At 43.0% G+C, this 22,781-nt stretch overlaps 1 protein-coding gene and 1 long non-coding RNA gene across 10 annotated transcripts in view; both read left to right on the top strand.

Annotated features, from left to right (window-relative positions):
- cald1a (caldesmon 1a) overlaps nucleotides 1-16,999 on the top strand; it is a 51,444-nt gene extending 34,445 nt beyond the window's left edge. For 3 of the 9 annotated variants that reach the window (XM_078282216.1, XM_078282217.1, XM_078282218.1), the window contains exons 5-16: nucleotides 74-106; nucleotides 196-429; nucleotides 1,514-1,626; nucleotides 2,822-3,089; nucleotides 4,642-4,779; nucleotides 7,645-7,688; nucleotides 7,944-8,022; nucleotides 8,751-8,891; nucleotides 9,269-9,364; nucleotides 11,181-11,249; nucleotides 13,196-13,232; nucleotides 15,209-16,999. In XM_078282216.1, coding sequence (XP_078138342.1) covers nucleotides 74-106; nucleotides 196-429; nucleotides 1,514-1,626; nucleotides 2,822-3,089; nucleotides 4,642-4,779; nucleotides 7,645-7,688; nucleotides 7,944-8,022; nucleotides 8,751-8,891; nucleotides 9,269-9,364; nucleotides 11,181-11,249; nucleotides 13,196-13,232; nucleotides 15,209-15,222 — 1,266 coding nt within the window. In that variant the 3' untranslated portion in view covers nucleotides 15,223-16,999. Of the gene's footprint in view, nucleotides 1-73; nucleotides 107-195; nucleotides 430-1,513; nucleotides 1,627-2,821; nucleotides 3,090-4,641; nucleotides 4,780-7,644; nucleotides 7,689-7,943; nucleotides 8,023-8,750; nucleotides 8,892-9,268; nucleotides 9,365-11,180; nucleotides 11,250-11,598; nucleotides 11,669-13,195; nucleotides 13,233-15,208 lie in introns of all 9 variants that reach the window. The other 6 variants (XR_013504090.1, XR_013504089.1, XM_078282219.1 and 3 more) reach the window with 6 other exon arrangements.
- Nucleotides 17,000-20,971: 3,972 nt separating this feature from the next.
- Nucleotides 20,972-22,500, top strand: LOC144538109 (uncharacterized). The gene is made up of 4 exons (XR_013504076.1): nucleotides 20,972-20,997; nucleotides 22,039-22,062; nucleotides 22,178-22,201; nucleotides 22,487-22,500. It is a non-coding gene; the product is annotated as an uncharacterized LOC144538109 (long non-coding RNA).
- The last annotated feature ends 281 nt before the right edge of the window (nucleotides 22,501-22,781 follow it).

Consider the following 22,781-nt stretch of genomic DNA (forward strand, 5'->3'; position numbering starts at 1 on the left):
GGAGGATTTTTGCAATTTAATCTCTCATAAGTGACAGTCCCTGCAAATGTCATGACTGTCTCATTATCCATAGGAGTCCACTGAAGAGTCTAAAATGCAAAACGAGGTATAGTATGGTATTGATTTATTCACGTTGCAATGTAAGAGTTGATCACCGATCTGCTTTCAAAGAACTGCTATGATCCCTTTCCATAGGAACTCGCTGAAGAAGACACAAATTCAGTAGTCAATGAGAATTCAAATCAGGGGAAGTCAGCAAATTCAGTGGCTGAGGAGGATGAGGAGGATGCAGTAGCGTCAGAGGAGGAGGAGGAGGTACAGGAGGACGATTGTATAGATAACACATCAGAGAACATGCCTATGATACTGAGCAATGACACTGAAGAGGATAATGAGGTATCTGAGATACTGCACTCAGAGGATAATGAGGTATCTGACCTGTGGTAAGAGTTTTTGTAGAGGTGTGACGCACTGCACAGAAAGTCAGACTGGGTAACTTCAATGTCTTAAACCAACTTCAGTGGCGTTTCTTTGTTTTTTTAACAGAATGAATCTAACATACAGTAGCTTTTCATGTTTTCTCCTTGGACCTTCTCTTATGTGCAGATTTATAGACATTCATTGGAATCCTTTCGAGACTCAACCCAAAATGTACTCGGTCTCTGAAAAAACACGCTTAATAAGGCTATCTTGTTCCTCGGCCCAAGTCAGAGTTGGCGATTAAAAACCCGTCCGGGCCAGACGTTGAAATTACCCAGACACCCCGTGTGGTCACAGTGTGGTTTGCACCGACGCGAACCGGTGGTAACCGAGCCGACGTTTTATGAGGTGTGGTCGCGGCCGCGCGGTCGGACTTTTAATAAGGTTTAATGCTATGCTCCGCAGAGTGGTCACAGCACATTCACGGTCACAGTGTTTCTCTGCATGTCTTCCACCTCGGCAGCAACACTTCACATTACACAGACTCCGCTCCAAAAGACTCTTAACTATAGGGGAGGAACATCAAGTCATTTGAAATATGGTTACTGCAAAGGGGACATCGCAAGTAGATAATTAAGTCATCAAGCCCTGTATATACGTATTGGAGTTACGCACATGGCGATTATGAACTGTAAGACTTGAATTATGCTTCTGAGGAAGGTAAGCAGTGAGAGCCATTATGATAAGAGGGTGCAGGAAAGTGGTATGAAATATATAGCTTGAGACACTCACTCCCAGGGTGATCACATGTTAGAAAATCCTCCGCCAGTAGTAATTCTGGAGTGGACGCTGCGTTATGTGATGTTCTGTTATTTTATTTGGGGTGTGGCGTGGTCTCTCTCTCTCTCTCTCTCTCTCTCTCTCTCTCTCTCTCTCGCTCTCTTACTCTCTCTCCCCCTCTCTCGCCACTGTGTGGAGGCACTTTTCGGAATGCCGTGACGTCACACGCTAGACCCCGCCCCCTTCAGCCAACCCACCAGCCGCCTCGCTCCTTTTGTTCACTCTCCCTGTGCTTGTCTGTGTGTGGCTGCAGGTGGATGAGAGAGGCGGGGCCGGGGACGAGAGGGAGGGGCAGAGGAAGCAGAACGGAGGTCTGCATGAGGAGACTCCTCCCAAACAGCACAGGAAACCTGAGAGGACCCTCAGGTACACGGACACAACACACACCAAGTCACCTGCTGGTTGTCTGTGCCGTGCCAAATTGCGGTTACCAGGGATTATGAATTATTTATGCAACTCCATTTTCCCCCGAAACAATATTCCTGTGATTCGTCTTGCATTTTGTTGCCAGCAAAGATTATTTGTCTGCTGGAACATCGTTATATAGACAAATGGAGAGGTAATTTCCAAAATGCCATACATCCATTTTGGGAAAATAAAATCGATGCCTGAATGTCATCAATCAGTATTGCTAAATATAAAGGATCTACGTAGTGTCTTTCATCTCATACTGCATATTGAGTTGACTCCACTTGACCGAGCTGTGGAAAAGTGGAAAAGTACTGTAGTAACTTAATATTCCTGACTCAAAGGTCAGCTGAAAAGATCAAGCTACCAAGCTACTAAAGATCTCTGTTACATTCCAAAATGAGATATCCAGCCCTGGAAAAAAGACGCATTCCTACAAAATGATTGCTTTCATAAAGTCCAAACAAAATGCGGTACTTTTATAGTAAACAAGTCCTGGGTTGACACTTTTACAGGCTGGATCCTTTATATTTTACAGGCTGAATCATGAAGATTTTGTAAGGCAAATCTTTATCTGAACACTACATAATGTTTGTGTATGCTGAACATGGCCAGAGCAGTCAGACAGCTTATTGATGTTGCAGCCTGGCATTCATTGTTTGTCGCTCAAGCTGGGCTATAAGCGCGGCGGTATTGCCTAAGGTGTCTGCAGAGTAATTGAAAGGCATATCTGAATCAGATTTGCAAGCAAACAAGCTGTTTTTGTTCAGCATTCAGCTTTTCCGGAGCAGAACCGCAGTGCGTTTGACACGGGTCACCTAATCCCAAGTCCCCAAAGTGAAACACTGGCATGAAACTTGAGATGTGCTGTTACATTCCCTTTGCAATGGTGATTGTCGGTGTTTGTGTGTGTGTGTGCATGTGTGTCTTTGTGTGTTTGCTTGTGCATGAGAGAGAGAGAGCGTCTTCAAGTGTGTATATACTGTATATATTATTTATTTTGTCTGTATCATATGTCAGTGTTTACCTGTGTGTCGGCCAGCTTTGCGTGCCACTTCTCTTCTGTTTGCTTCTGACCTGAATGCGTGGTATATGTGTGCTCTGACCCGGATGTGTGTGTGTGTGTGTGTGTGTGTGTGTGTGTATGTCCCAGCCGTGGCAGCGTGCGTTCCCCCGAGGTGTCCGCGGGTGACGACCAGGACGACGCCGCCCGCTTGGAGGCAGAGCGCAAGCTGGAGGAGCTGAAGCGTCGCCGCGACGACGCAGAGAGCGAGGAGTTCGAGAGGATGAGGCAGAAGCAGCAGGAGGCCGAAGCCGAGCTGGAGGAGCTGAAGAGGAAGAGGGAGGAGAGGAGGAAGGTGCTGGAGGAGGAGGAGAGGCAGAAGAAACAGGAGGAGGCGGAGAGGAAAGCCAAGGAGGAGGTGGGGAAGAGAGGGAACGAGTGATGTTTTCTCTTTTTAGTCGAACACTTTGTGGATGCCTTTTGATCTCTTGTGCTCTTGGTCTATCTCTGTTTGGGTTTCTGTTTTCCCCTTTTTGCCTTTTCCTCCCCTTTTTTGATGTTTCACCCTTATTTTTCTCATTTATTCCTATTTCTTTTTGTTTTGATCTTTGCCTTTCACATACAAACACGCTCTCACATTGTTTTTTCATCTCACTACTTTCATGTTGATTTAGCCTTTACACCTGCCTGAGCTAAAACCCATGCATCACCCTGGTACTAGCGGCGCCGTGGCATTATCTCGCCATACTTCACTGTTATCGTGACTCGACCCATTTGGGTCCGCACTCGTAACTCATGAAAGTCATTCCTTTTTCCCCCTTTTATAATGACCTCATGCTTATGTATCACAAATGCGATAACCTCCTCCTTTCTGCGTGTTCAAATTTGCACTCAGCGGCGCGTCATTCGTTTTTCCTTTCAAACGCTCACGCTGTGGCCGAGCGTTCGCAGTGTTGACTGACTGGTCTTCTTTGTTGATCTTGGCTCCGAGCACGGCGGCCCGTCTCTCACTATCTGCCCCTGTTCTCCTCCTCTTGTGTGATGTTAATGAGGCCTTGTGGTTTGTAATTAAAAGATGGCCCAGAGATACAGAGAGACTAATTAACCAAGACAAGGCTGCTGGAGAGGGCTGACATACTGCCAAGTTTACCAGCCCTCTTCTGAATACAGTACATGTTTCAAATGGTAAATATATTAATTGTTTAAAAAAAAAAGTGACTGGTGATAGTCTGCATGTCTCAAGCTTTCCAACAGGGCTTTTTCTCCAGGCCATCACTGTAAATAAGAATTTGTTCAGAGTAATTAAATTTGCTCATGGCCTGCCTCATTGGATAAAGTAAGTAAATAAAATTAGAAAGAGGCATCTATCCTGTATCTGTTGTCTGGGTGGTCTGCACTCTTGACTATTGGTTTCTTGTTATATTGGTGACTTATGGAATTTAAAGCAATAATCTGCAACATTTTCATGTAAATACATTTCCATTTTCTTACTCTCTATCACTGATTGATATAGCATAATAGTGATTGAACCTATACCCAGTTCATGAAAGATTTAACATTTGCTGTTCTAAATGTCTGGTCTGGTAGGTCTTTCCAGGAAAAAATCCTCTGGAATACAGGATGTGATGCATTTTTTGTTTCCAGCAGCAACAACAGCGATTTAGTTGGAATAATTAGAAGAAGAACTGGGTAGTTAGCATGAGCATTGATAGCCACCATGACTGAACAGACAAAGAAAAGAGACACTCAAACTTCAGAAACAACAGAAAATCCAATGAGAGAGACGTCACAGTACTGGACACACTGTTTGATTGACAGGTGATCTCTGGGAAGTGCAGTGCAGCAACACCACAGCAATGACAACTGAGCATGAAAGATGTCACCATCTAATTTTGCACTCATCACAAGTCACTCTGGGAGAAGCGCATCAGCTAAAATGCCACTAATGTAAATGTATCTGTCTTCCTCAGGAGGAGAAGAGGAAGATGAAGGAAGAGATAGAGCGGAGGAGGGCAGAGGCTGCTGAGAAGAGACAGAAGGTGGAAGACACCATGGACGGGGAGGGCAAACCCTTCAAGTGTGTCAGCCCTCGAGGCTCCTCTCTGAAGGTCAGTCAGCCGCCTTTAACCTCTGACCTCTGACCTCTGACCTGACCTCTCCTGACCTGCGTCTCACTGCAGGGCTTCACTCCAGTTGAAGAGTGTCATTTATCATTTCATCTGTCATTTAATTTATCAGCAAGTATTTCAAAAACACAAATTATTATATCCTTAAAAATTTTTATTTTGGAAGCAACGGTCTTATGATGACATAACTATAATATTATACTCTAATAGGCTTTACTTTCATGCCAAAAATCATTTTTGTAAGAGTGGTTGTTTGTTTTAAACGGGGGATATCTTATTCTCAAATGAAACTCTTCAACTGCATTTCGATTTGCCATAAAATACTGCGCCTGTGCTGTATTTTTCTGCCTGTGTGTGAATCCTGTCCAGCACAGAATCACCACCACCGTAATAGTCCTCCAAAACCTGCAAATCCCACTCATCCGGCACTCCAGCAAAGCTCAAGCAAACATTCAAAGTATTTGAAGAGATTAAGTGCCGGGTGACCCGCATCTGCTCCTCTCACCTCTTTTAGCGCTCTGCGTGACGTGTTATCTGATCGAGATGAAGGAGGATTCATAAATCGAAAAAAGGGCCCACAAGTAAAGATGCACAGGGAGAGATTTTTTTTTTTTTTCGATAGCCAGTCCTTCTGTAACTCATTCCGACTGTCCTCTCTTTGATTCTGTCGTGCGCTGACATCTTAAAGTAGCGCTGTTTGTCAATCGTCCGCTTTCTGCACACACACACACACACACACACACACACACACACACGCGCGAGAGAGACCGCAGCCTGAAACAGCACAGCGTGTCGCGCCCCCCACCTCCCCCTCCGAAGATAAATGTTTGTCACGGCGAAGGAACGTTTAATCAACTCGAATGTGAATAAATGTTTCCAGTGTCGCCAAAAGCCGACTCCCACGCGTTGAGAACCGAGGGGGATTTTCAGCCAGTGGAGAAAATGTAATTAGTGACAGTTAGCAGTAATATCCATCTGGCCCTTCCCGGTGAGACTGCAGCCTCGAGGCTCGCTCTAATGGTTTACGAGCTCTGGGCTGATTAGATTTAGGGTTTTGTTGTTTGTTTGTTTGTTTGTTTGTTTGTTTGTTTGTTTGTGGTCTTGGTTTTGTAAATAATGTTGTTCAACTCCAACCCTTCACCCCAACCCCAACCCCCACCCCCCCGCCCCCATGGCCTCACAGACACAGCTTTACTTTGTCGTCATGTTCACTGTAGGTACAGCTGTGTGTGTGTGTGTGTGTGTGTGTGTGTCCATCTGGCTGTGTCTGGATGTATCTGTCTGTTTTATATTTCATACTCTTCAGAGTTATGAATGAGTTGTTGCTTTGCAGTGTTGTAAATGGTGTGTTTTTTGTGTTTGTTTGACACAGTATTACCACATTATTACACATTTGGATTGCATGTGGTTCTGTGCTGTCTGCCTGCCTCCAGTGTGTGCTTAATCCTCCAGTTTTAGAGACATTTGTTATCGTAGCATGCAAAAAATACATGGCATGTAATAGGCCTTGGAAGTGGCAAGGGCACAATGCCATGGAAAGCGACTAGTGTCCACACTAAAAAAAAACACACAGAACTGCAATTTGATTTGCTTTGCTTTTCCTATTTCTTACTTAAATTGAGCTTTTCCACGTTCCATTTTTGTGACTCTTCATGACCCTTAGGTGCTTTGAAACCTGTCAAAAGCCTGTATTGTGATTTCAAAAAAAGCATGGGCGCCATTGAGAACATACATTCTTTTCTTCATTACTTTTTGTTGATGCAATATGCTGGCTCTTGTCATATTAAAACATACAGAAACATGCCTCGCTATCAGCGGGCACCATCCCAGTGGTACACAAAGTCCCAGAAGCTGGCCTAAGTGTTATCAGCAGTAAAGCAGCATAACCCCGCTACGTACTGTAGATAAGGCAAAGGACAGAGGGACAGAGAGAAGGACGGGCTGTGGGGATGCAGGAAAGCGATTAGGGTTAACAGGATTACTGTGACCGCGTTCGGACGGCTACAGCTCTTTAAAACGCGTCTGAGAATGGGGAATTTCCTGTCGGGGAGTATTTTGGGAACTCCCACATTCAGTAGCCGAGAGCGAGGTCCTTTTTCACGGAGAGAGGGGGGAGAGAGAGCTTTTTCTGCTGTTCTTTCTTTCTGTCTGTTTAAGGGTTTTTTGTTTTTTTTGTGAGCGTCTAAGGAATGATTGCATTGCCCCCCTTTTAGCCTTTTTGTCGTATATCATAAACAATCCTCTGAGATTCCCACAGTCCAAAGGCGGAGATAGAAAAAAAAAAAAGCTTGGTGTGTTTTTTTCTGTGTGTGTGTGTGTGTGTGTGTGTGTGTGCATGCGTGTGTGTGTCATTCAGCTGTGCTCTGCATAGAGGGAACAGTCAGTCACATTGTGTGTTGCTGGTCAGGAAGAAACCCAACTTAATAAGGATATGAAGAGGTTCATTTCAAAATGAGAAAATGAGATTTCCACCAGTTGAAAAAATTAAGGCCGGCTCTTACAAAATGATTATTGGCGAGAAAGGAGAAAGTTAAGCACATTATGCTTTTTAAGTTATGAGTCATCCTCGGACCAATAGTTTTTGAGGATAGTATCACGTGTGTGTTTAAAATATTCACTTTTTCCATCAGCTCTTTTTTCCTTAAAATAGATATATAGCATTTTAAGATAAAACTCCTCATGCACACAATAAGGAAGCATAGAAATCAAGAGGAGGATTGGTTTCAAAATCTGTTTTAATGCCACTGAAGAGTGAAGGAAATGTTGTGTTGCAGTGATTTATGCATGTGTAGAACGTCGCTGCAATATTTATTAAGACGCCGGCCTCCTCTGAATCTTTCCATACAGATCGGAGAGCGGGCCGAGTTCCTGAACAAGTCGGCACAGAAAAGGTAAAAATATAGCTTGTGCATTATATTGTGTCCCAGTACCAAAGCCTACACTTGATCACCTGCGGGTGCTGTTTTGCTGAATAGTTAAAGTGTGGCACGACACTGCCAGAGCCGGGGGTTTAATTCCCACTGGGGTCACAAGTGTCTACACTCAAGGAATTATAAGGCGCTTTAGATAAAAGTGGTGTATAATATACAAAGCAGTCCCATTTTTCACCTGACTGTATGTATCCTAACTGTTTGCTTTCTGCCCAGCAGCTCAGTGAAGACGTCTCACTCTCCTGTGGTGTCCAAGATCGACAACAGGCTGGAGCAGTACACCTCGGCTGCTCAGGTCAGCACTGCACTGTAAAATACATATGGACACATTAATAGCACAATAACACAGCGGTTCTCATCCTGGGGGTCGGGAGCCCTCAGGGGGTCGCGAGATGATGGGATAGGAAAAAACATATTTCTGCTGTACAAATTTATTATCATGTCTATTTTTTCCACACTTTTCCCAAATTTTTTGCTTTTTTCTTGTGAAATACTGAATAGTTTTAAGCCCCTAGGCCTCCTCCGATTATGAATCAAATGAAACAACCTGAAAAGGGAGAATCATTCTTCGCAAGTAGGCATCGCTTCGTTTTAAGGGGTCACGAGCCACTGCAATAACGTAGTAAACTGGCAGCAGGGTGGCCTGTTTGTTTGAGAGGCTGTCCTGTAGCTGAAAGGTCACAGGTTTGATCCCTGTGACAGCGAAAGTATCCATCAATGCGTCCTGTCCTACCTGCTCACTCCTCGCAAGCCTCGTCTCATCAGCCAAACGCCTAAAACATTCCAAGAAGACACGTAGGCGGTCGGGAATGGCTTGTCATGTGTCTCCCTCAGTAATGCCCAAAGCAATACACCGAGTTATATTTCTCAAGCGCTTTGAAAGACATGAGGAGTAGGAATTTGTCACTGTGGTTATTAGCAAGCTCATGTGGGCCCTTTAAAAATCCTCACACATTGCATAGACAGGTATCTCAGCTTTGATAACCATCCAGCGGTTTAAAACCCACCGCTTTCTCCCCGCAGAGAGAGAACAGGGAGTCTCGATCGCCCCGCTCCGGAGCGGTGGATCTGCCCATGGCGACCGACAGCATACGGAATATCAAGAGCATGTGGGAGAAAGGCAACGTGTTCAGCTCACCTGGAGGTGGCGGGGGCACGTACAAGGTGAGGAGCGCCACAGCTGTTAAGGATGCGAGATAGGAAGTTGATGGAAGTGTGTGTGTGGTGTGAGTGTGTGTGTGTGTGTGTGTACTTGTGTAGGGGGCTGTGTCTCTGGGCTGACCAGAAATGAGAAATGCCACAGCTATTAAAGACTAGCTTGGGGAGTATGTGGGCAAGGAAGCTGTGGGAAGTGTGTGTGTGTGTGTGTGTGTGTGCGTGTGCGTGTGCGTGTGTAACTGTCTTTGTCTGTCTGTGCCTGTGTGAGTCAAGCGGAGAGAGAGAGAGAGAGAGAGGAAAGAGCCCGTTTCACTGGCACTTCCTGCTCGGCCCCGTTGCCGATGACGACCAGCCTTAGCTGACCTTTGACCCTGTCCAAACAGGAAGCAGCTGTGATGAAGATAGGCGTGGCGGGCCGCATCAACGACTGGCTGAACAAAACCCCTGAGAGCGGCAAAACGGCGGGAGGAAGGCCAGCGGTAGGTCGTCTCCATAGCAACCCCTGTCGCTGCTGCTGGGAAATACAGTGACTGCACTGTACAGCTAGGAGCCGGGGTTTATTTGGATAGGAGCCTATAGAGAGATGACCTACAGATGCTCTAACTACAAACTAACAGCACAGCAAATGCAGCTGTGTTGATTCCGGTTAGTGACACCTTTAGGGAGAGCATCAGTGAATCCTGTAGAAGAAGAATCATACCAGTCTGTTTTAAACTATCCGATGACGCGTCTTCAAACCTCATGATCTAAACATCTAAAGCTTATGCGCGTCGTGTCTGTTTATAGTTGCGGTAAAGACACTAGAGGACTTGTACTGTCAGGTTCACACACGTTAACGCTTCAAGTGATTTAGATTTACTTCGCAAGCAAGTTCGCTGGCTTTTCCATATGCTTCAAATGCTCACTTGTGTTGGTTATTTGTGAAGAATTCACTAGTCAGCAGAGCATGTGAACAGCGATCCTCTAACACTAGAGCTGCATTCATTCCAGTGAACGCTGGTCAGCCTCATAATGAGGCGGAGTACTTTCCCTCTTATATCAGCTCTGCAGTGCTATTATGATAATGTCAGAATTACTGCTGGTCTTGTTCTGTACATGTTTTATAATTGTTTCCAAATGATGCAGCACAAGCAAGTCAGTTTGTCCTCTGTCTGTCTGTGAGATACCGCCTGTCTGGCACCACCTGGTGGCCATAAATCAAACTAACTTGTGACACGTCTGGAGTTTGCCGCAACTCAATTTTTACACTCTTACATCTGTCATTTTATCAGTAGACGGTGCATGCTCATATTTTAGACTTGGTATCACTTTGGTATTAAGTGTAACTTTAGGATTTTATCATACGCTTTGCTATCAGACAGACAGCAAGCCCGAATGCTTTTATTCCTGCTGATGCGTATATGGCTCGGTGCCAATGTATCATGCCTCCCTTCACTCTCTGTTGTCCCTGGCTATATTTCACCCAAACCAATATTTATCTTAAGGCTTTTCAGGCGGCAGACCATGGCCTGCGTTCAAATTGGTCACACATAGCAGGAGACGAGCGAGGGTATGAAAGGAAACTGTATCCATGAATGGGGCGGGGGGGGGGGGGGGACAAGCAAAGAGAGCGGCCAACAACTGAATATTCCCACAGGATTATGTGATTTAGCCAGTCAGCTACACAAAGGTTCATGTCAGCCCGTTAATTTACATTGACGAATTAGAATTTAAGCTTTTTTTCCTGCCAAATATTTTGCAAAGAAACTAAATGATGATGATGTGACAGTGAGTCTGTTTTGTCTCCTATGCAAATGCTTGTAGTTTGCTTGTGATGCTGTTGATTTTGTTGATAGTCAGTTGAGTCAGCTGAATTCAGGAGATGGATTTACTCCAGTGTTCAGAAACCGGAAATCTATTGCCATAAAAAGGTTCCTCTTTTCAGTATCTTGAAGACTATTGACAGTGAGGGTTCTCTGCATGTTGTTTTGCATTGTGATTGAGTGCGGTGAAAGCGGATCGACCCAGACCCCGGCTCATAGTGAGTGTGCTATTGTCTCTGCCTTCCACTAGACAAGCACCTGTCTGCTCGATAGTCTCTGTCGACCTTTGCTCTCCTTCCTGCAGCTCTCTGTCCTCCTCTGTTATTCCTTTCCTCTACATCTCAGGTGCTGTGTCATTGCCACAATATGGTAACTATTTTCAAATTGACCTACAGCTGCGTAGCGCTCTGAGCACTGCTGATATGATGCTCTTTCTCTCTCGGTCTTTTGTTTTCTGTCTCTCTCTCTCTCTCTCTCTCTCTCTCTCTGACAGGACCTGAAGCCTGTTGACGTCACCAACAAGAGGAGTCTATGGGAAAACAAAGGCGCTTCTCCAACCAAGGTAACTACTTCAATTTTCACAGCATTTACTTGTCTATTTACATGAAGAAACATCTATTGCAAGAGAATAAGAGGGTGAGCAGAATACCAGTCTCACTCACCCAGGAAAACCCAAGTGAGCAACACACACACATCCTGGAATATCTCCAGATGAAGTTTTTGACTGGTTCGTGGTCTTGGGAGACTCTCTGTGGTTTCTCATGACTTCAGTCTCCAGTCCTTGTCAGTCAATGTTTTGTTACAAATCCGTGAAGAGATGGCGAATGAATATTAAGATAATCACATGATATTTTGACCTTGGTGTGGCAGCAGTGGGAATAACAATTGTTCTGTTTGTTTTTGTTTTAAAGAACTCAGATAGCTAGTTGACTTCACCGTTAAATCTGGAAGAAGCCTGGAGAGGTAAACGAAGAGAAAAGAGTAAATGTTCCTCCCCACGTTTCTTCAAAGCGCTTATCACAGAATGACCTCACCCTGTGATGTCACACTATCCACTTTTTTTGCTCTTTGTCACTGGCAAAGCTACGCTCTGTTCTGCTGTGGTTGGACAGTACTGCTTCAGTTAATCACAATGATAATAACTATATTTAAGAGTTTCAGTCCAAAACGAGATATCCATGATTTGATAAATGTGTCATCTATGCTAACAAAATGATTGCTGGCATACTCAGTATTGAATATTTTCCAAGTTATTAGCTTTCAGAACCCTTTTACTTAAAAAAAATCATAACATTTAATAGGTTGTAGTCATCATTTTTTAAAATATTGAGCAATAAACATCAGGTAACAATTGTTTTCCACAACGCACATACAGCATGTTGGAATGAAACCCTTCACTTGTGCAGCACTTTCACCAAATTTGCCAAGTGCTGTAAAATAGAAGGAACAAAGCGAACATATAAACAAAGTCTGAGCCATAGTAAAGCCATAATAAAGAAGAATTACACTGCTGACTCTATTAACGCCCACAACTTGTTAAGGCCGACTCAACGAGATCCAGCGTTAGAGCTCAGCGTTAAGTCTGTGTCGTAAAACCTTCAGCAGTGCGCCTGTTGTCCAACTGCGGGCCGAACGCTTTTCACAAATGGCTGCATCGCATCACCGCTCCTTCCTCTGCCTCTCTTTGGACACGGCGCCCACAAATCAGCATTCTCAGTCCAACTTCACTCGACATTTTATTACCCTAATGGAGAAAACTGTTTACAGCATTCTTTATGAGTCATTTGCCTCGCTGAGTTGCACAATGGCAGTTGCACAATATTGAATTCGCTGCCGTTATCAGATCACATTTCAAACAATTCTGAATAAACCTGACATTAATGGATTGTCTAATCTTAATTTCTTTACTCAGATAAAGCAGCATTGGGAGAGCTGTTCAGTAATAGCGTTGATTATAACCCCATATGACAAGGATAATTTCACAACAATACTATCTATCTATTTACTGTATCTTCCCTCCTTCCTTCCCTCCTTCCTACCTTGGCAGTAGTGTGTCCCAGTGTATTCCTCACAGCCTGCAGCCAGCCAGCAGCTGCAGTGCAGGCCGGAGGTTGTGGTCCGCCACAGTGAGTAGTGGGGTTGGAGGGCAGCAGGCGGTGGTCTGCGCTGACGTAAAACGGGCCCTGGACAGGAAAGGTAGCGGTTAGCGACCGTGTTATTAGCTAACCGTGCTATGCTGTGATGTCAGGGAAGGCAAGAGGAGCGGGACGGCGATGATGACGGGGTGCGGGAGAAGTTCAGGAGAGCGCACAGTGTTAGGGCTGAGGGTGAATGCAGAGGTGGGGGAGTCAGATCACATCTGGTTGTAAGCGCTTGCTGCTTTGAGAGTGACAATGGCTGCGTTGACAAGGAAGCTTCACAGTTCAGTTTTGATGGCTTTCTCCCTTTAACAGCCTCCTCTCTCTCTCTGTCTCTCTCTCTCTCTCTCTCTCCCTCTCTCTCTTGCAGGTGGCAGGCAGAGGGGAGACTAAATCAGTCGCCAACGGTGAGTTTATATAAGACACCAGAAGTCTCTCTGTGTGTGTGTGTGTGTGTGTGAGTGCATGCGTGTGAGGTTGTCAGCGTGGGCGAGCACATCGCCGTCGTCGGGTGAAAACCTCGTGTCTCCAAGATGTCAGCTTTTCAGCAAGTAAGAAAAACAGCCTTGTTTTCAGCCCGACCGCCGTGCATTTTTGTTGTTTATGTAATTGGTTTTGAAAAGATTTCAGAAACCCAAGTGCGGCTGTCGAATTTTCTCAACCCATAGAGCAGCATGTAAATCCTTCAGCCGGAGTTAAAACATGAAAACAGCCGAAATCGGAGTTGCGAGGTTTTCACCCGACAGAGCCGATGTGTTTTTATAAGCGTGTGGGCGGTCTGCTCGCTAACAATATCCAGGCAGAGTCACGGAGGTAAAGGCAAGCCACAGAGTCTGAAAAAAGCACAGTGAGCCCGTCTCTTTGGGTATTTTTAGGCGTTTAGCTGACACTCTTGCCAAGAGTGACCAGGTGAGGCTGCAGTGTCTTGCCCAACAACACTTTGGCAGGACACGCAGTTGTTGATGAAATACAGATAGTTTCAGAAATTGAACCTGTGACCTTCTGGATACGTGGCGGTCTCTCTGACAGCTGGACCCTCCTGTCACTGGTTCTTTGATTTACACAACACCATGTGTCCCAAGACCCATAACTGACCGTCTCATAACCACCCGACCCCACACTTTGTCCCCTGGAGAACACTGACGGCTGTAAATCAGCTTTTTTTTTTTATGTTCAGTTTGCAGTTTGGCTTTTTGGATGCCACTTTAGCATTGCTTGCTATTTTCAAATGGGGTCTGAGTGCCACCTCCTCCTCCTCCACCTCCTCCTCCTCCTCCACCTCCTCCACCTCCTCCTCCTCCTCCTTTTGTTTCCCCAGCAGGCAGAGGAGTGTTTTGGCCTTGAGGGATTCCGTACATGACTGTGTAATGTGTCGCTTGTTCAACGCAGCGGAGACACACACACATGCACACGCCAATTTCACCTCTATAAACCCTGCCGCCACTCAAACCTTTCACCTTTCCCCCACACACACACACACACACACACACACACACACTCTTAAACACAGCCATCCACCGCTGCCACTCACACCGTAATTCTGCCTCTCGGAGCTTTAGAGGCTGCGGTGCTGCCAGGCCGGTTTGTCGCATTAATAGCTGGGATGTTGGAGATTAGCACGCCATCACAGGCTGACTCAGAGGATGACAGAGGCTTTGTATAGATTTTGAGACGAACCTAGCGCACACACACACACACACACACTCACACACACACCAGACTCTGCACACACACATATATATATATATATATATCCCTAGCTAGTTGTTGGCTGCAGGACGTTACAGGCATTTGACACCACATTGGGCCGCATACAAGTTTAACAGCCATATACTCGCCACATGCTGGGCTTTAATAGAGAGATTCCAGAATGATATCCACCATTTTGGAAAAGGTGAAAAAATAGAGTTGGTAACTTAACACTTTTTTTTGCAGACTGTATGGGATTTTGAATGATAAACTTCAGGTAATAATGTTTTTTTTATGGCTACGTAGCATTTTGGAACACTTACTCTCTGTAAGTGCACTTGAGACTGCTCGGGGTACAAAATTGCACTCGAATTGCACTAGAATATAAAGTGTTGTTATTATGCACGATTGTACTATATTTCAGACTGCAGCAAATGTGTTCTCAGTTCATTTTTATCCCACTGCAAGCGTGCAAACTTGTCAAAAACAAAAGAAACTTTGAAGTACTCCTGTGACTCTCCTGTGACTCTACTAAATCAAACACCTATCAAGTGTACTACATACTTTACAGTAATCTGACGTTGTTTTGATGTGTGGGTTTAACCCTTTGTGTCGTGAGGTCAGAGTCGTTGACCCACACCAATCTTTACATGTGTAGTACCCGCTGACAGACTCGTTGTGTGTCTTCGTTCAGGTATGGGACACTAAAGTGTTGAAGGGGCCACCGCAGCCGGGACCACGACAATCCAAGACTCTTCCCTTGACTTTGTCTTACGTACCAAATAATGACCACACTCCCAAGAAGGACCCCAAGAAAACGGAGGGACAGGAGAGACGCTGTCCAAGCACTGTACCGAAAACAGCATCACATTTTTGTACGGTTGCCGTGTACAGTGCCTTTGCACATCGATTTTTGCTTTCTAAAAGAAACAAAATGCTGTGAAATTTGGACGTTTATGATTAATATGGATTGTGTTTTGTTTTATAGGATCCTTCCAGAAACAAAAAAAAGAAATTAAATTTAGATTTATCTCTTTTACTCCATGCCGGCGGTTTTGATAGAGACAGAGTAGATGAATTAAACAGACAGGTTTCAGATGTCCATATTCCAAAGAGATGGATGACATCAGTTCTCTCCCTCATACAGTTCATTTTCCATCTCTTTTTTTATTTATATTTAAAGCAAAAGCTTCACACATTGCTATTTTATTCAACGTTCACCAGTTCAGGATAGAAATATAAGCACTTCTAGAATTTAGCTGATTTCACTTTTATTATGTCTTACCAATAGTGCAACAATGGTCTGAGTAATATATGTTAGCACATGTGATGTTTTGAATATCATACTGTATCTTATATAACATCTTTATACTCATAAAAAAAAAAAGGTATTTCGCTTTTTTTGTATTCAGAAATGACTATTCACCAACAGGCAGTTACAGGATTCATTTCGGTGGTGATAGGAGTGTTGAATATTCAGAAGGCCATTATGACTTTTATTATCCTTTATGTCATTTAATTTATGTTTTAATGTGTTCCGTTCCTTTTCTGTTTCTCAGCTGTTTTTTTTGTAGCTTTTGTACCTGTCGTTTGAGTCGTGATCACTTTAAAATCTTCGGACATTCCTCTTAAGAGTTCAAGCAGGTATAGAACAAGGTGCCTTCGCTGCTTCAAAGCTATAGGATTTATCATGTAGGAAATCGGCAACCCAGCCATTCTTCTTTCCCTCTGCCTTTAACTCCACTATTGCCTTTCTGTGCGCTCTCCTTTGAGTAAGATGCTCGGCGTTGGGTTTGCCTTGGAGGGCATCCACAAGTAAAATCAGGTTGCCCAAGCATATAGTAAGATAGATAGTACAATGCAAGGATATTTACCACTATGTAATTCTTCTGGCCTTATGATTGCAATCAAAATATTTACTATGGAACTGACAGCTGAGGTACAGTACATGATAAAAGCCTCATATCAACTCAGTATGATATTAAGAGTAATGCTTTTTATGTTATTTTTCACTGACAAGGTCATAAGTAGCACATTCCACTTCTTCATTTCCGCACGGCACAAGCTTTGATAAGGATATGAAAGGTTTGCCGGGGCATTAAATTGATCCGTGTTACTGCTCAAAACTCTTGACAATCACATTCCACCGCTCCTGAAAAGAGCAGGGGAGCTTGACCAAAATATTTTTAAGCGTGATTTAATGTGACATTTATGTTCTTTTTTTTTTATACTGTGGTTTCATAATGCCGTATTGTGTTTTTTTAACAGCTTTTTGTCCGTGTTATGTTTTTTTTTAATCCTCTTATTTCCATGTTTAACCAGACACTTGTCTTTTGTGTAGAGCTAAGCCTATGCAAAGCACACTATCTGTAGTCTCTCTAAACACTTGCAATGTCATAGTAGTGGGTAGTTTCCAACTGGATGAATGTTTTAAAACATTGTACCATTGACTCAACAACAGCAATAAAGACATTGAGGTATTCCACATTGTCAAGTTTCCTTCCTGAACGCTGACGCCTACAGAATATAACCACCTTAGTACAGGACATGCCACAAAACTGACATTAGTACATGAATATATTTGCTTCTAGACAAAACTCAAACAAGAGGAGGACCCAGTCATTGTCAAGTCCTCTGCTGCCTTCAAGTGCTGTCAGAAATATTGTAATAATGATGTGAATGCAAGAATGACCCAGCCAACTGATAATACAACTTGGAAAGTGAAGATTTTCTGATACCCGAGTTGCCGAGATGTGATGTTTAGGGTGGCAGAGAGCATAGAAGCTGTGTCAATTAAAGGCAAAAGTAAGAAATTAATTAAAAACACAATTGCATTTTCTCTTTTACATCCTCCAACTGCAGCACAAAGCATCTCTGTGCCACGTGTTGTCTAAAATAAAACAACTGCTTTTGTTACAGGGTCCATTTTGCTATTTCCAACCAAAAGCACTTCAGTGTTGAATTTCCGACTTCCGAACTCGGAAGTAGGAGCTTCCGAGGAGCACTTGAAGGCAACATCCCCCTCAAGGTGTAACTCATCTTTGTCTCTAACAATAGAAGTGACAGGCCTAACCAGTCACAGAAGAGACATGCGGTCACATGACAGACAGGGGTGTATTATGTCTGCTTTGTGTTTGGGGGGTGTGATTAAACTTGTCTGTTTCTGGATCTGAAAGATTTAGACAGCATCACATCTCTTCCTCAGGAGCACAGGAGGTAAGAGCTGGTCACACGGTGACCTCGGGGTGCATGACAGCAAAGACCTCAATAACATCTCGCAGACTGATTTGAAGTTTAATTTCATCCATTGCAGTGCTTTAATGGCGCTGACCCTAACCTTGATAAATTAGGCGGAAATTGCAGAGAGCTGCACTGAATTGAATACATTAAACCCCTCAGCGTGATCTAATAACCTGCCTGAACTGCTTGGTGGTAGCAATATTATTCATACAAAGTCATGACTGCTGAATTAAATTGCCTCAGACATTGACTCAGTAGGCCAGTGAAGGTTTTATGATGCCTTTTCTGTGATTTATTCTGATTTGAGCAGTCCATATGCTGGTGAAGGAGGTGCTAAGCTCGCTCCTGACTCTCGGGTGTTGGTAGCATGCTTTGGGCTTTTCCTTAATGCTGCCTAATGCTGAAACCAGCACCCGCAGCATTCCTGCCACCGTCACACTGTGTGTTATTCCACAGTTTCAGCCAGACGGAGACTGACCACACGCATTAAAGCAAATACACGTTTAATACCGCAGCCGACAAGCCCTCATGCGCTGTGAATTCTTTCTGGATTTTCAGTTAATGCTTTTCTTTGAGATGGACTCTTCAACCAGATGGTGCCTCTCTCTCTCTCTCTCTCTCTCTCTCTCTCTCTCTCTCTCTCTCACCACATAGCTACATCTCTTTCTCTCTTATATATATATCTGTCTCTCACTCTCACTTCTGACTGTTTTACACTCACTTTCCCTCTCCCTACCTCTTCACATTTCTCTCTCTCGAAACTGAATTGAACTAATTGGCTTCTCATGAAACATTTGACGTCAGCTGGTCGATTTGATGACACCAGTAACAGCCGTAAGGAGCTTCCAACCACCAAAATGTATGAATTTTAATAGAAATGTAATAGAACTCTAATTTTAATAGAAGCATGACTTTGGACAGCAAGCATATAGGTATAAGTATGGCATGCAAAAGATTGAATGTGCAGCTGGGCATTTGAATTTTACTTGGAAAGACAGAATAGGACCAAAGTCAGACAGAAGGAGGGAGAGCGGACTGAATTGAGGGAATTGGGGATGGAGAGCTAATGATTTTTTATCCCAACAGCACACACTCACAACGCCTTTATATCAAATAAGATCCTATCATTACAACATGAGGAAAACATGGATCACAATGTGACGAGGCGGATGATAATGAAACACAATGAGCTCACGAGAGGCGTTGTTTCTAAGTATGTGGCACAACCAGCAGCTGACCAAACTGGGAGGGCAAAAATAGCCCGTCTGTATGTAGGTCCCGGCATGCTCATTGATTTACTATGAGCACGGTGAGGCGAGCCAAATCCATTGTCTGGAGGAGCAGCTCCACACCTGTTCAAAACCGTGCTTTATTATTCTTAAAAATAGACCCTCGCTCTCCCCCGAAGTTCAGCCTATTCTGACACTGTTTTTTACGATCCGGTGATTTATGAGCCCGTGGAAAAGCTGCGGTCCAAGCGACTGTTGTGCACAATCAGATTCTGACATGTAACTGATATATATAGGACCTTATGACACCAGAGCCTTCTTGAATCTGTGTCTGTAACCTTGACGTTGACCCTAAACACACATAATGGGGTTTTTCTCATATGGAGCAGTCATTTAAGGACTGAGCCTGTGGAATGTTTTGGGGTTTTGGGTTTTTTTTTGACAAATGTTGCAGATAAATTGTCAGAACTGATGTTATTATGCACAACACAGATTTGCTGGAACATCTATTTTACATATCCATATAATATTACTCTGTAAGTTTTGTTGTAACATTTATTAATACTAAACTGCAAAAATACCCTTCTTAACAAGTTGTTTAATCTAGCAAGCGTCTTCCTTTAAAGTCTTATTTTTCTTAAAAAATCAATGTGAAAAAAACGTCAACCAGGAAAAATACTGTAATTTCACTTATTTCCAATGCTTATCAACTTGTTTTGAATATTTTTTTGAATCAAGTGTCATTTACTGGAGTAATACATCCTATTCTGCCCTGTATATGGACACTCCCTTGGAATCAAATGGAACTGGATCTTGAGACAATGAGGTTAAATCACTTGTTATGGCCATTTTTGTAGCGTACCATTGTAAAGCCCTTTGAGCACCTGGAAAACTGTTTATGTGTGTACTAATCCCAGCCAATATCATACGCATAGCATTAGATACGTCAGCCCGTCCCTGAAGAATTTGTGCAGACTTAATAGTTTTAGTGTTGTTCAGACTCCAGTCGGCTGCCCTTAGCCCTGATCAGTGCCAAGAGGAAATGGCTGAGGATTAGGCCTGGAGCTGTTTAAAGCTAGCTGTGCCCATGGTGGAATCATTTCAAATTCTGCAATTGCTCCAGCCTCACAATATGTAGCCAAGGTTTCTTTTTTTAGGTTTACGTTTAGTTTGTTTGCACAAATGATAAAAACACTGAAAAGAAAGGGAAAAAGAAAAGAAATGCACACTGTCTGGCGGAGACAAAGAAATCTCAGGGGCTTAAAAAAAATGATCTCAGTCCATAAGTTAAAGTGAAAGTGAAAGACAAACAAAGATACAAATCACATCAAAACTCAACAAGGAGGAGCACAGTACAAAAATAACAAAATGCATAAATACTGATAGAACAGCCCTAATATAATGAGCCTTAACTTATAGGAAAATGAGAGAGAGAGAGAGAGAGAGAGAGAGAGAGAGAGAGAGAGAGAGAGAGAGATTGTGTGAGTGTGTGTGTGTGTGTGTGTGTGTGTGCGCACGTGTGTGTGTGTTCAACAGCCGCACCAAGAGCTGCATCAAAAGTAGAAGTCCTTTGTTGTCTCAAAACAGGGAAATTCATTAAAAATGGATGCTGTTGTCATCTGATGGGTGAATCTAAGTGTTGATTTGTGTTTGATGCACAGACTTTTTTTCCCTCTTTGATACTCAGGTAATTGTAATCCAAGATGGCTGATGAAGAAGTTGTCGAGGAGATGCAGTAAGTACCGTCACTACATCTTAGAGGCATTTCATAGATTGCTTCGAATAAATCGACAGATGAATCTAGCAAACTGAATTGAGCTGATTTAGACTGAATGCTCACAAAGCTCATATCTTTCCTTTTGTTCTTTTCTTTTCAGGGAGGAAGGTAGAGTGAGACTTTGAGAGCGCACCATTCACTGTTTTTGGGAAACAAAATGTCACTTTTAAGCTTCCACTGCTAGACTTAGCTGACCTGATTATGTCTACTCAGAGGTAGAAACGCAGGAAGAGGAAGGTAAAGGCTTCTGCATGGCTTCATATGTGTGTGTTGTCTAGTTTCCCTGAGTGTCTAGTGCTGCTACAATGTCTGCTGTCAGTGAAAAAAGTCACAGCAAGTTCAATTTGTTTTCTTTTCAAAAGTTAACTCTTCATTTGTCACCACTGATCCTTCATTTCATGTATACCCGTCTCACGTTTGAAAAGAGAAAAGTGTGGTTTATGTGTGCTATATTTCAGCATATCTCTGTTGTCGTGGAAAAACATTTTTGTTTTGCTCTTTCTTAATTGAAATGAAAGTGTTTTCGTGGCTCTTAGGCCCTTCAAACTTGTTTAAACTGTAAATTGTAAATTTTATGCCAATGCGAATATTAGTAATCTGTTCATTCGACAACAGCAGCATGTACTTATTGCGTTGCATTCCCTTCCATTTTCATCACCACAGCCCAAAGTTTCATCATCTCACCTTGCTCATGTTTAATAATCCATGCACTCCATACATATCAATGTTCTGACAGGGGTTGCATGGAAAGTTGCGTGGAATGTAAGTCAAGATTTGATTCAGTCTGATCAAATTTGACTCAAACGATTCTGACTTGAAGACTGTATGGTGCATGTTGTCTTATGATACGCATGAATTAAGTTACCATGAACAGTTCAATATTTTTCTGCTATCATTTGGTCAAACAAACATATTTACAAAAAGTCTATATAAACCTTTTGGATAAAAAAAAGATTGAGATAATGAAATGTGAAATAATGATTAAACTTTTCTCCGTCAGAGAGAGAAATAATCTCTCTTAAAAAAACACAAACAAATTGATTTGCTTTGACATCAGACATGTTACTGTAGCTCACAGGCTCAGATTGTAATACTGCAGAATTTCTCCATTTTATCCCCTAATTTAGCTTGGTTCAGACCTAATGTCAGACACCAGCTTTGGTTTCATTGCATCCCTAGTGACTAAATCACAGAGCTCACAGTGTTTGACCAAATACCAGCCTCAAGCTGTTCGCCCGGGGCTTCATTGATCCACTAATCCATCTTTTGTTCACTCAGTCATGGAGACACCAGAAGAAGAAGGTAAAGTTTTTGCATGGCTACCTCTTTGTCTTTGAATAACAGTGCTTTTATTATAATTGTTTTGTCACGTTTTTGATTTGGCTTCATTAATCCTTTTCATGTTCTTGTCACGTAGAAGAGGCCGCACCTGAAGTAGAAGGTAATGCTTCTCTTATTATAATTTCATCTGCTTTGTCATATAATGAAGTAATATTTGTATAGAATAAAAAGATATGGCTTATATGATTCTAGGCAATATCATGAGCAAAATAGCACTCCTTTTTGAGAAATATCACATTGGATTGCTCACAGTATTGCTTGTGTTATTATAAACATTAGATACATTATTATTGTTGCAGTAAACTAGTTTTACATGAGCTTTGGATCGACCCTTTTTATATTAATAACACTGACTCACTAAAAAAATCTTATGCTTTCATAACAGAGCCCCCGCCTGCAGACCAAGGTAAAAAATGTATTGTCTTTCATCATCTCTCATTGATTTTAGCGTTATACATCTACCTACATCAATATTAGCTTTTCTTATTTTCAGTATTCACCAATCACTGCTGTGTTTGGCTTTGCTACATCGCCTCCTGCTGCAGCTTGAGTTAATATTTGAAGAGTTTCATTCCAAAATGAGATATCCTCCATCTGAGAATTATGACATCTACTCAGACAAAATGACTGCTGGCATGAACGTAAAAACTCAGCACTGAATATAATATAGATATTAGCTG

Source organism: Centroberyx gerrardi, chromosome 24, assembly GCF_048128805.1.
Source record: "Centroberyx gerrardi isolate f3 chromosome 24, fCenGer3.hap1.cur.20231027, whole genome shotgun sequence".
Taxonomy (NCBI): domain Eukaryota; kingdom Metazoa; phylum Chordata; class Actinopteri; order Beryciformes; family Berycidae; genus Centroberyx; species Centroberyx gerrardi.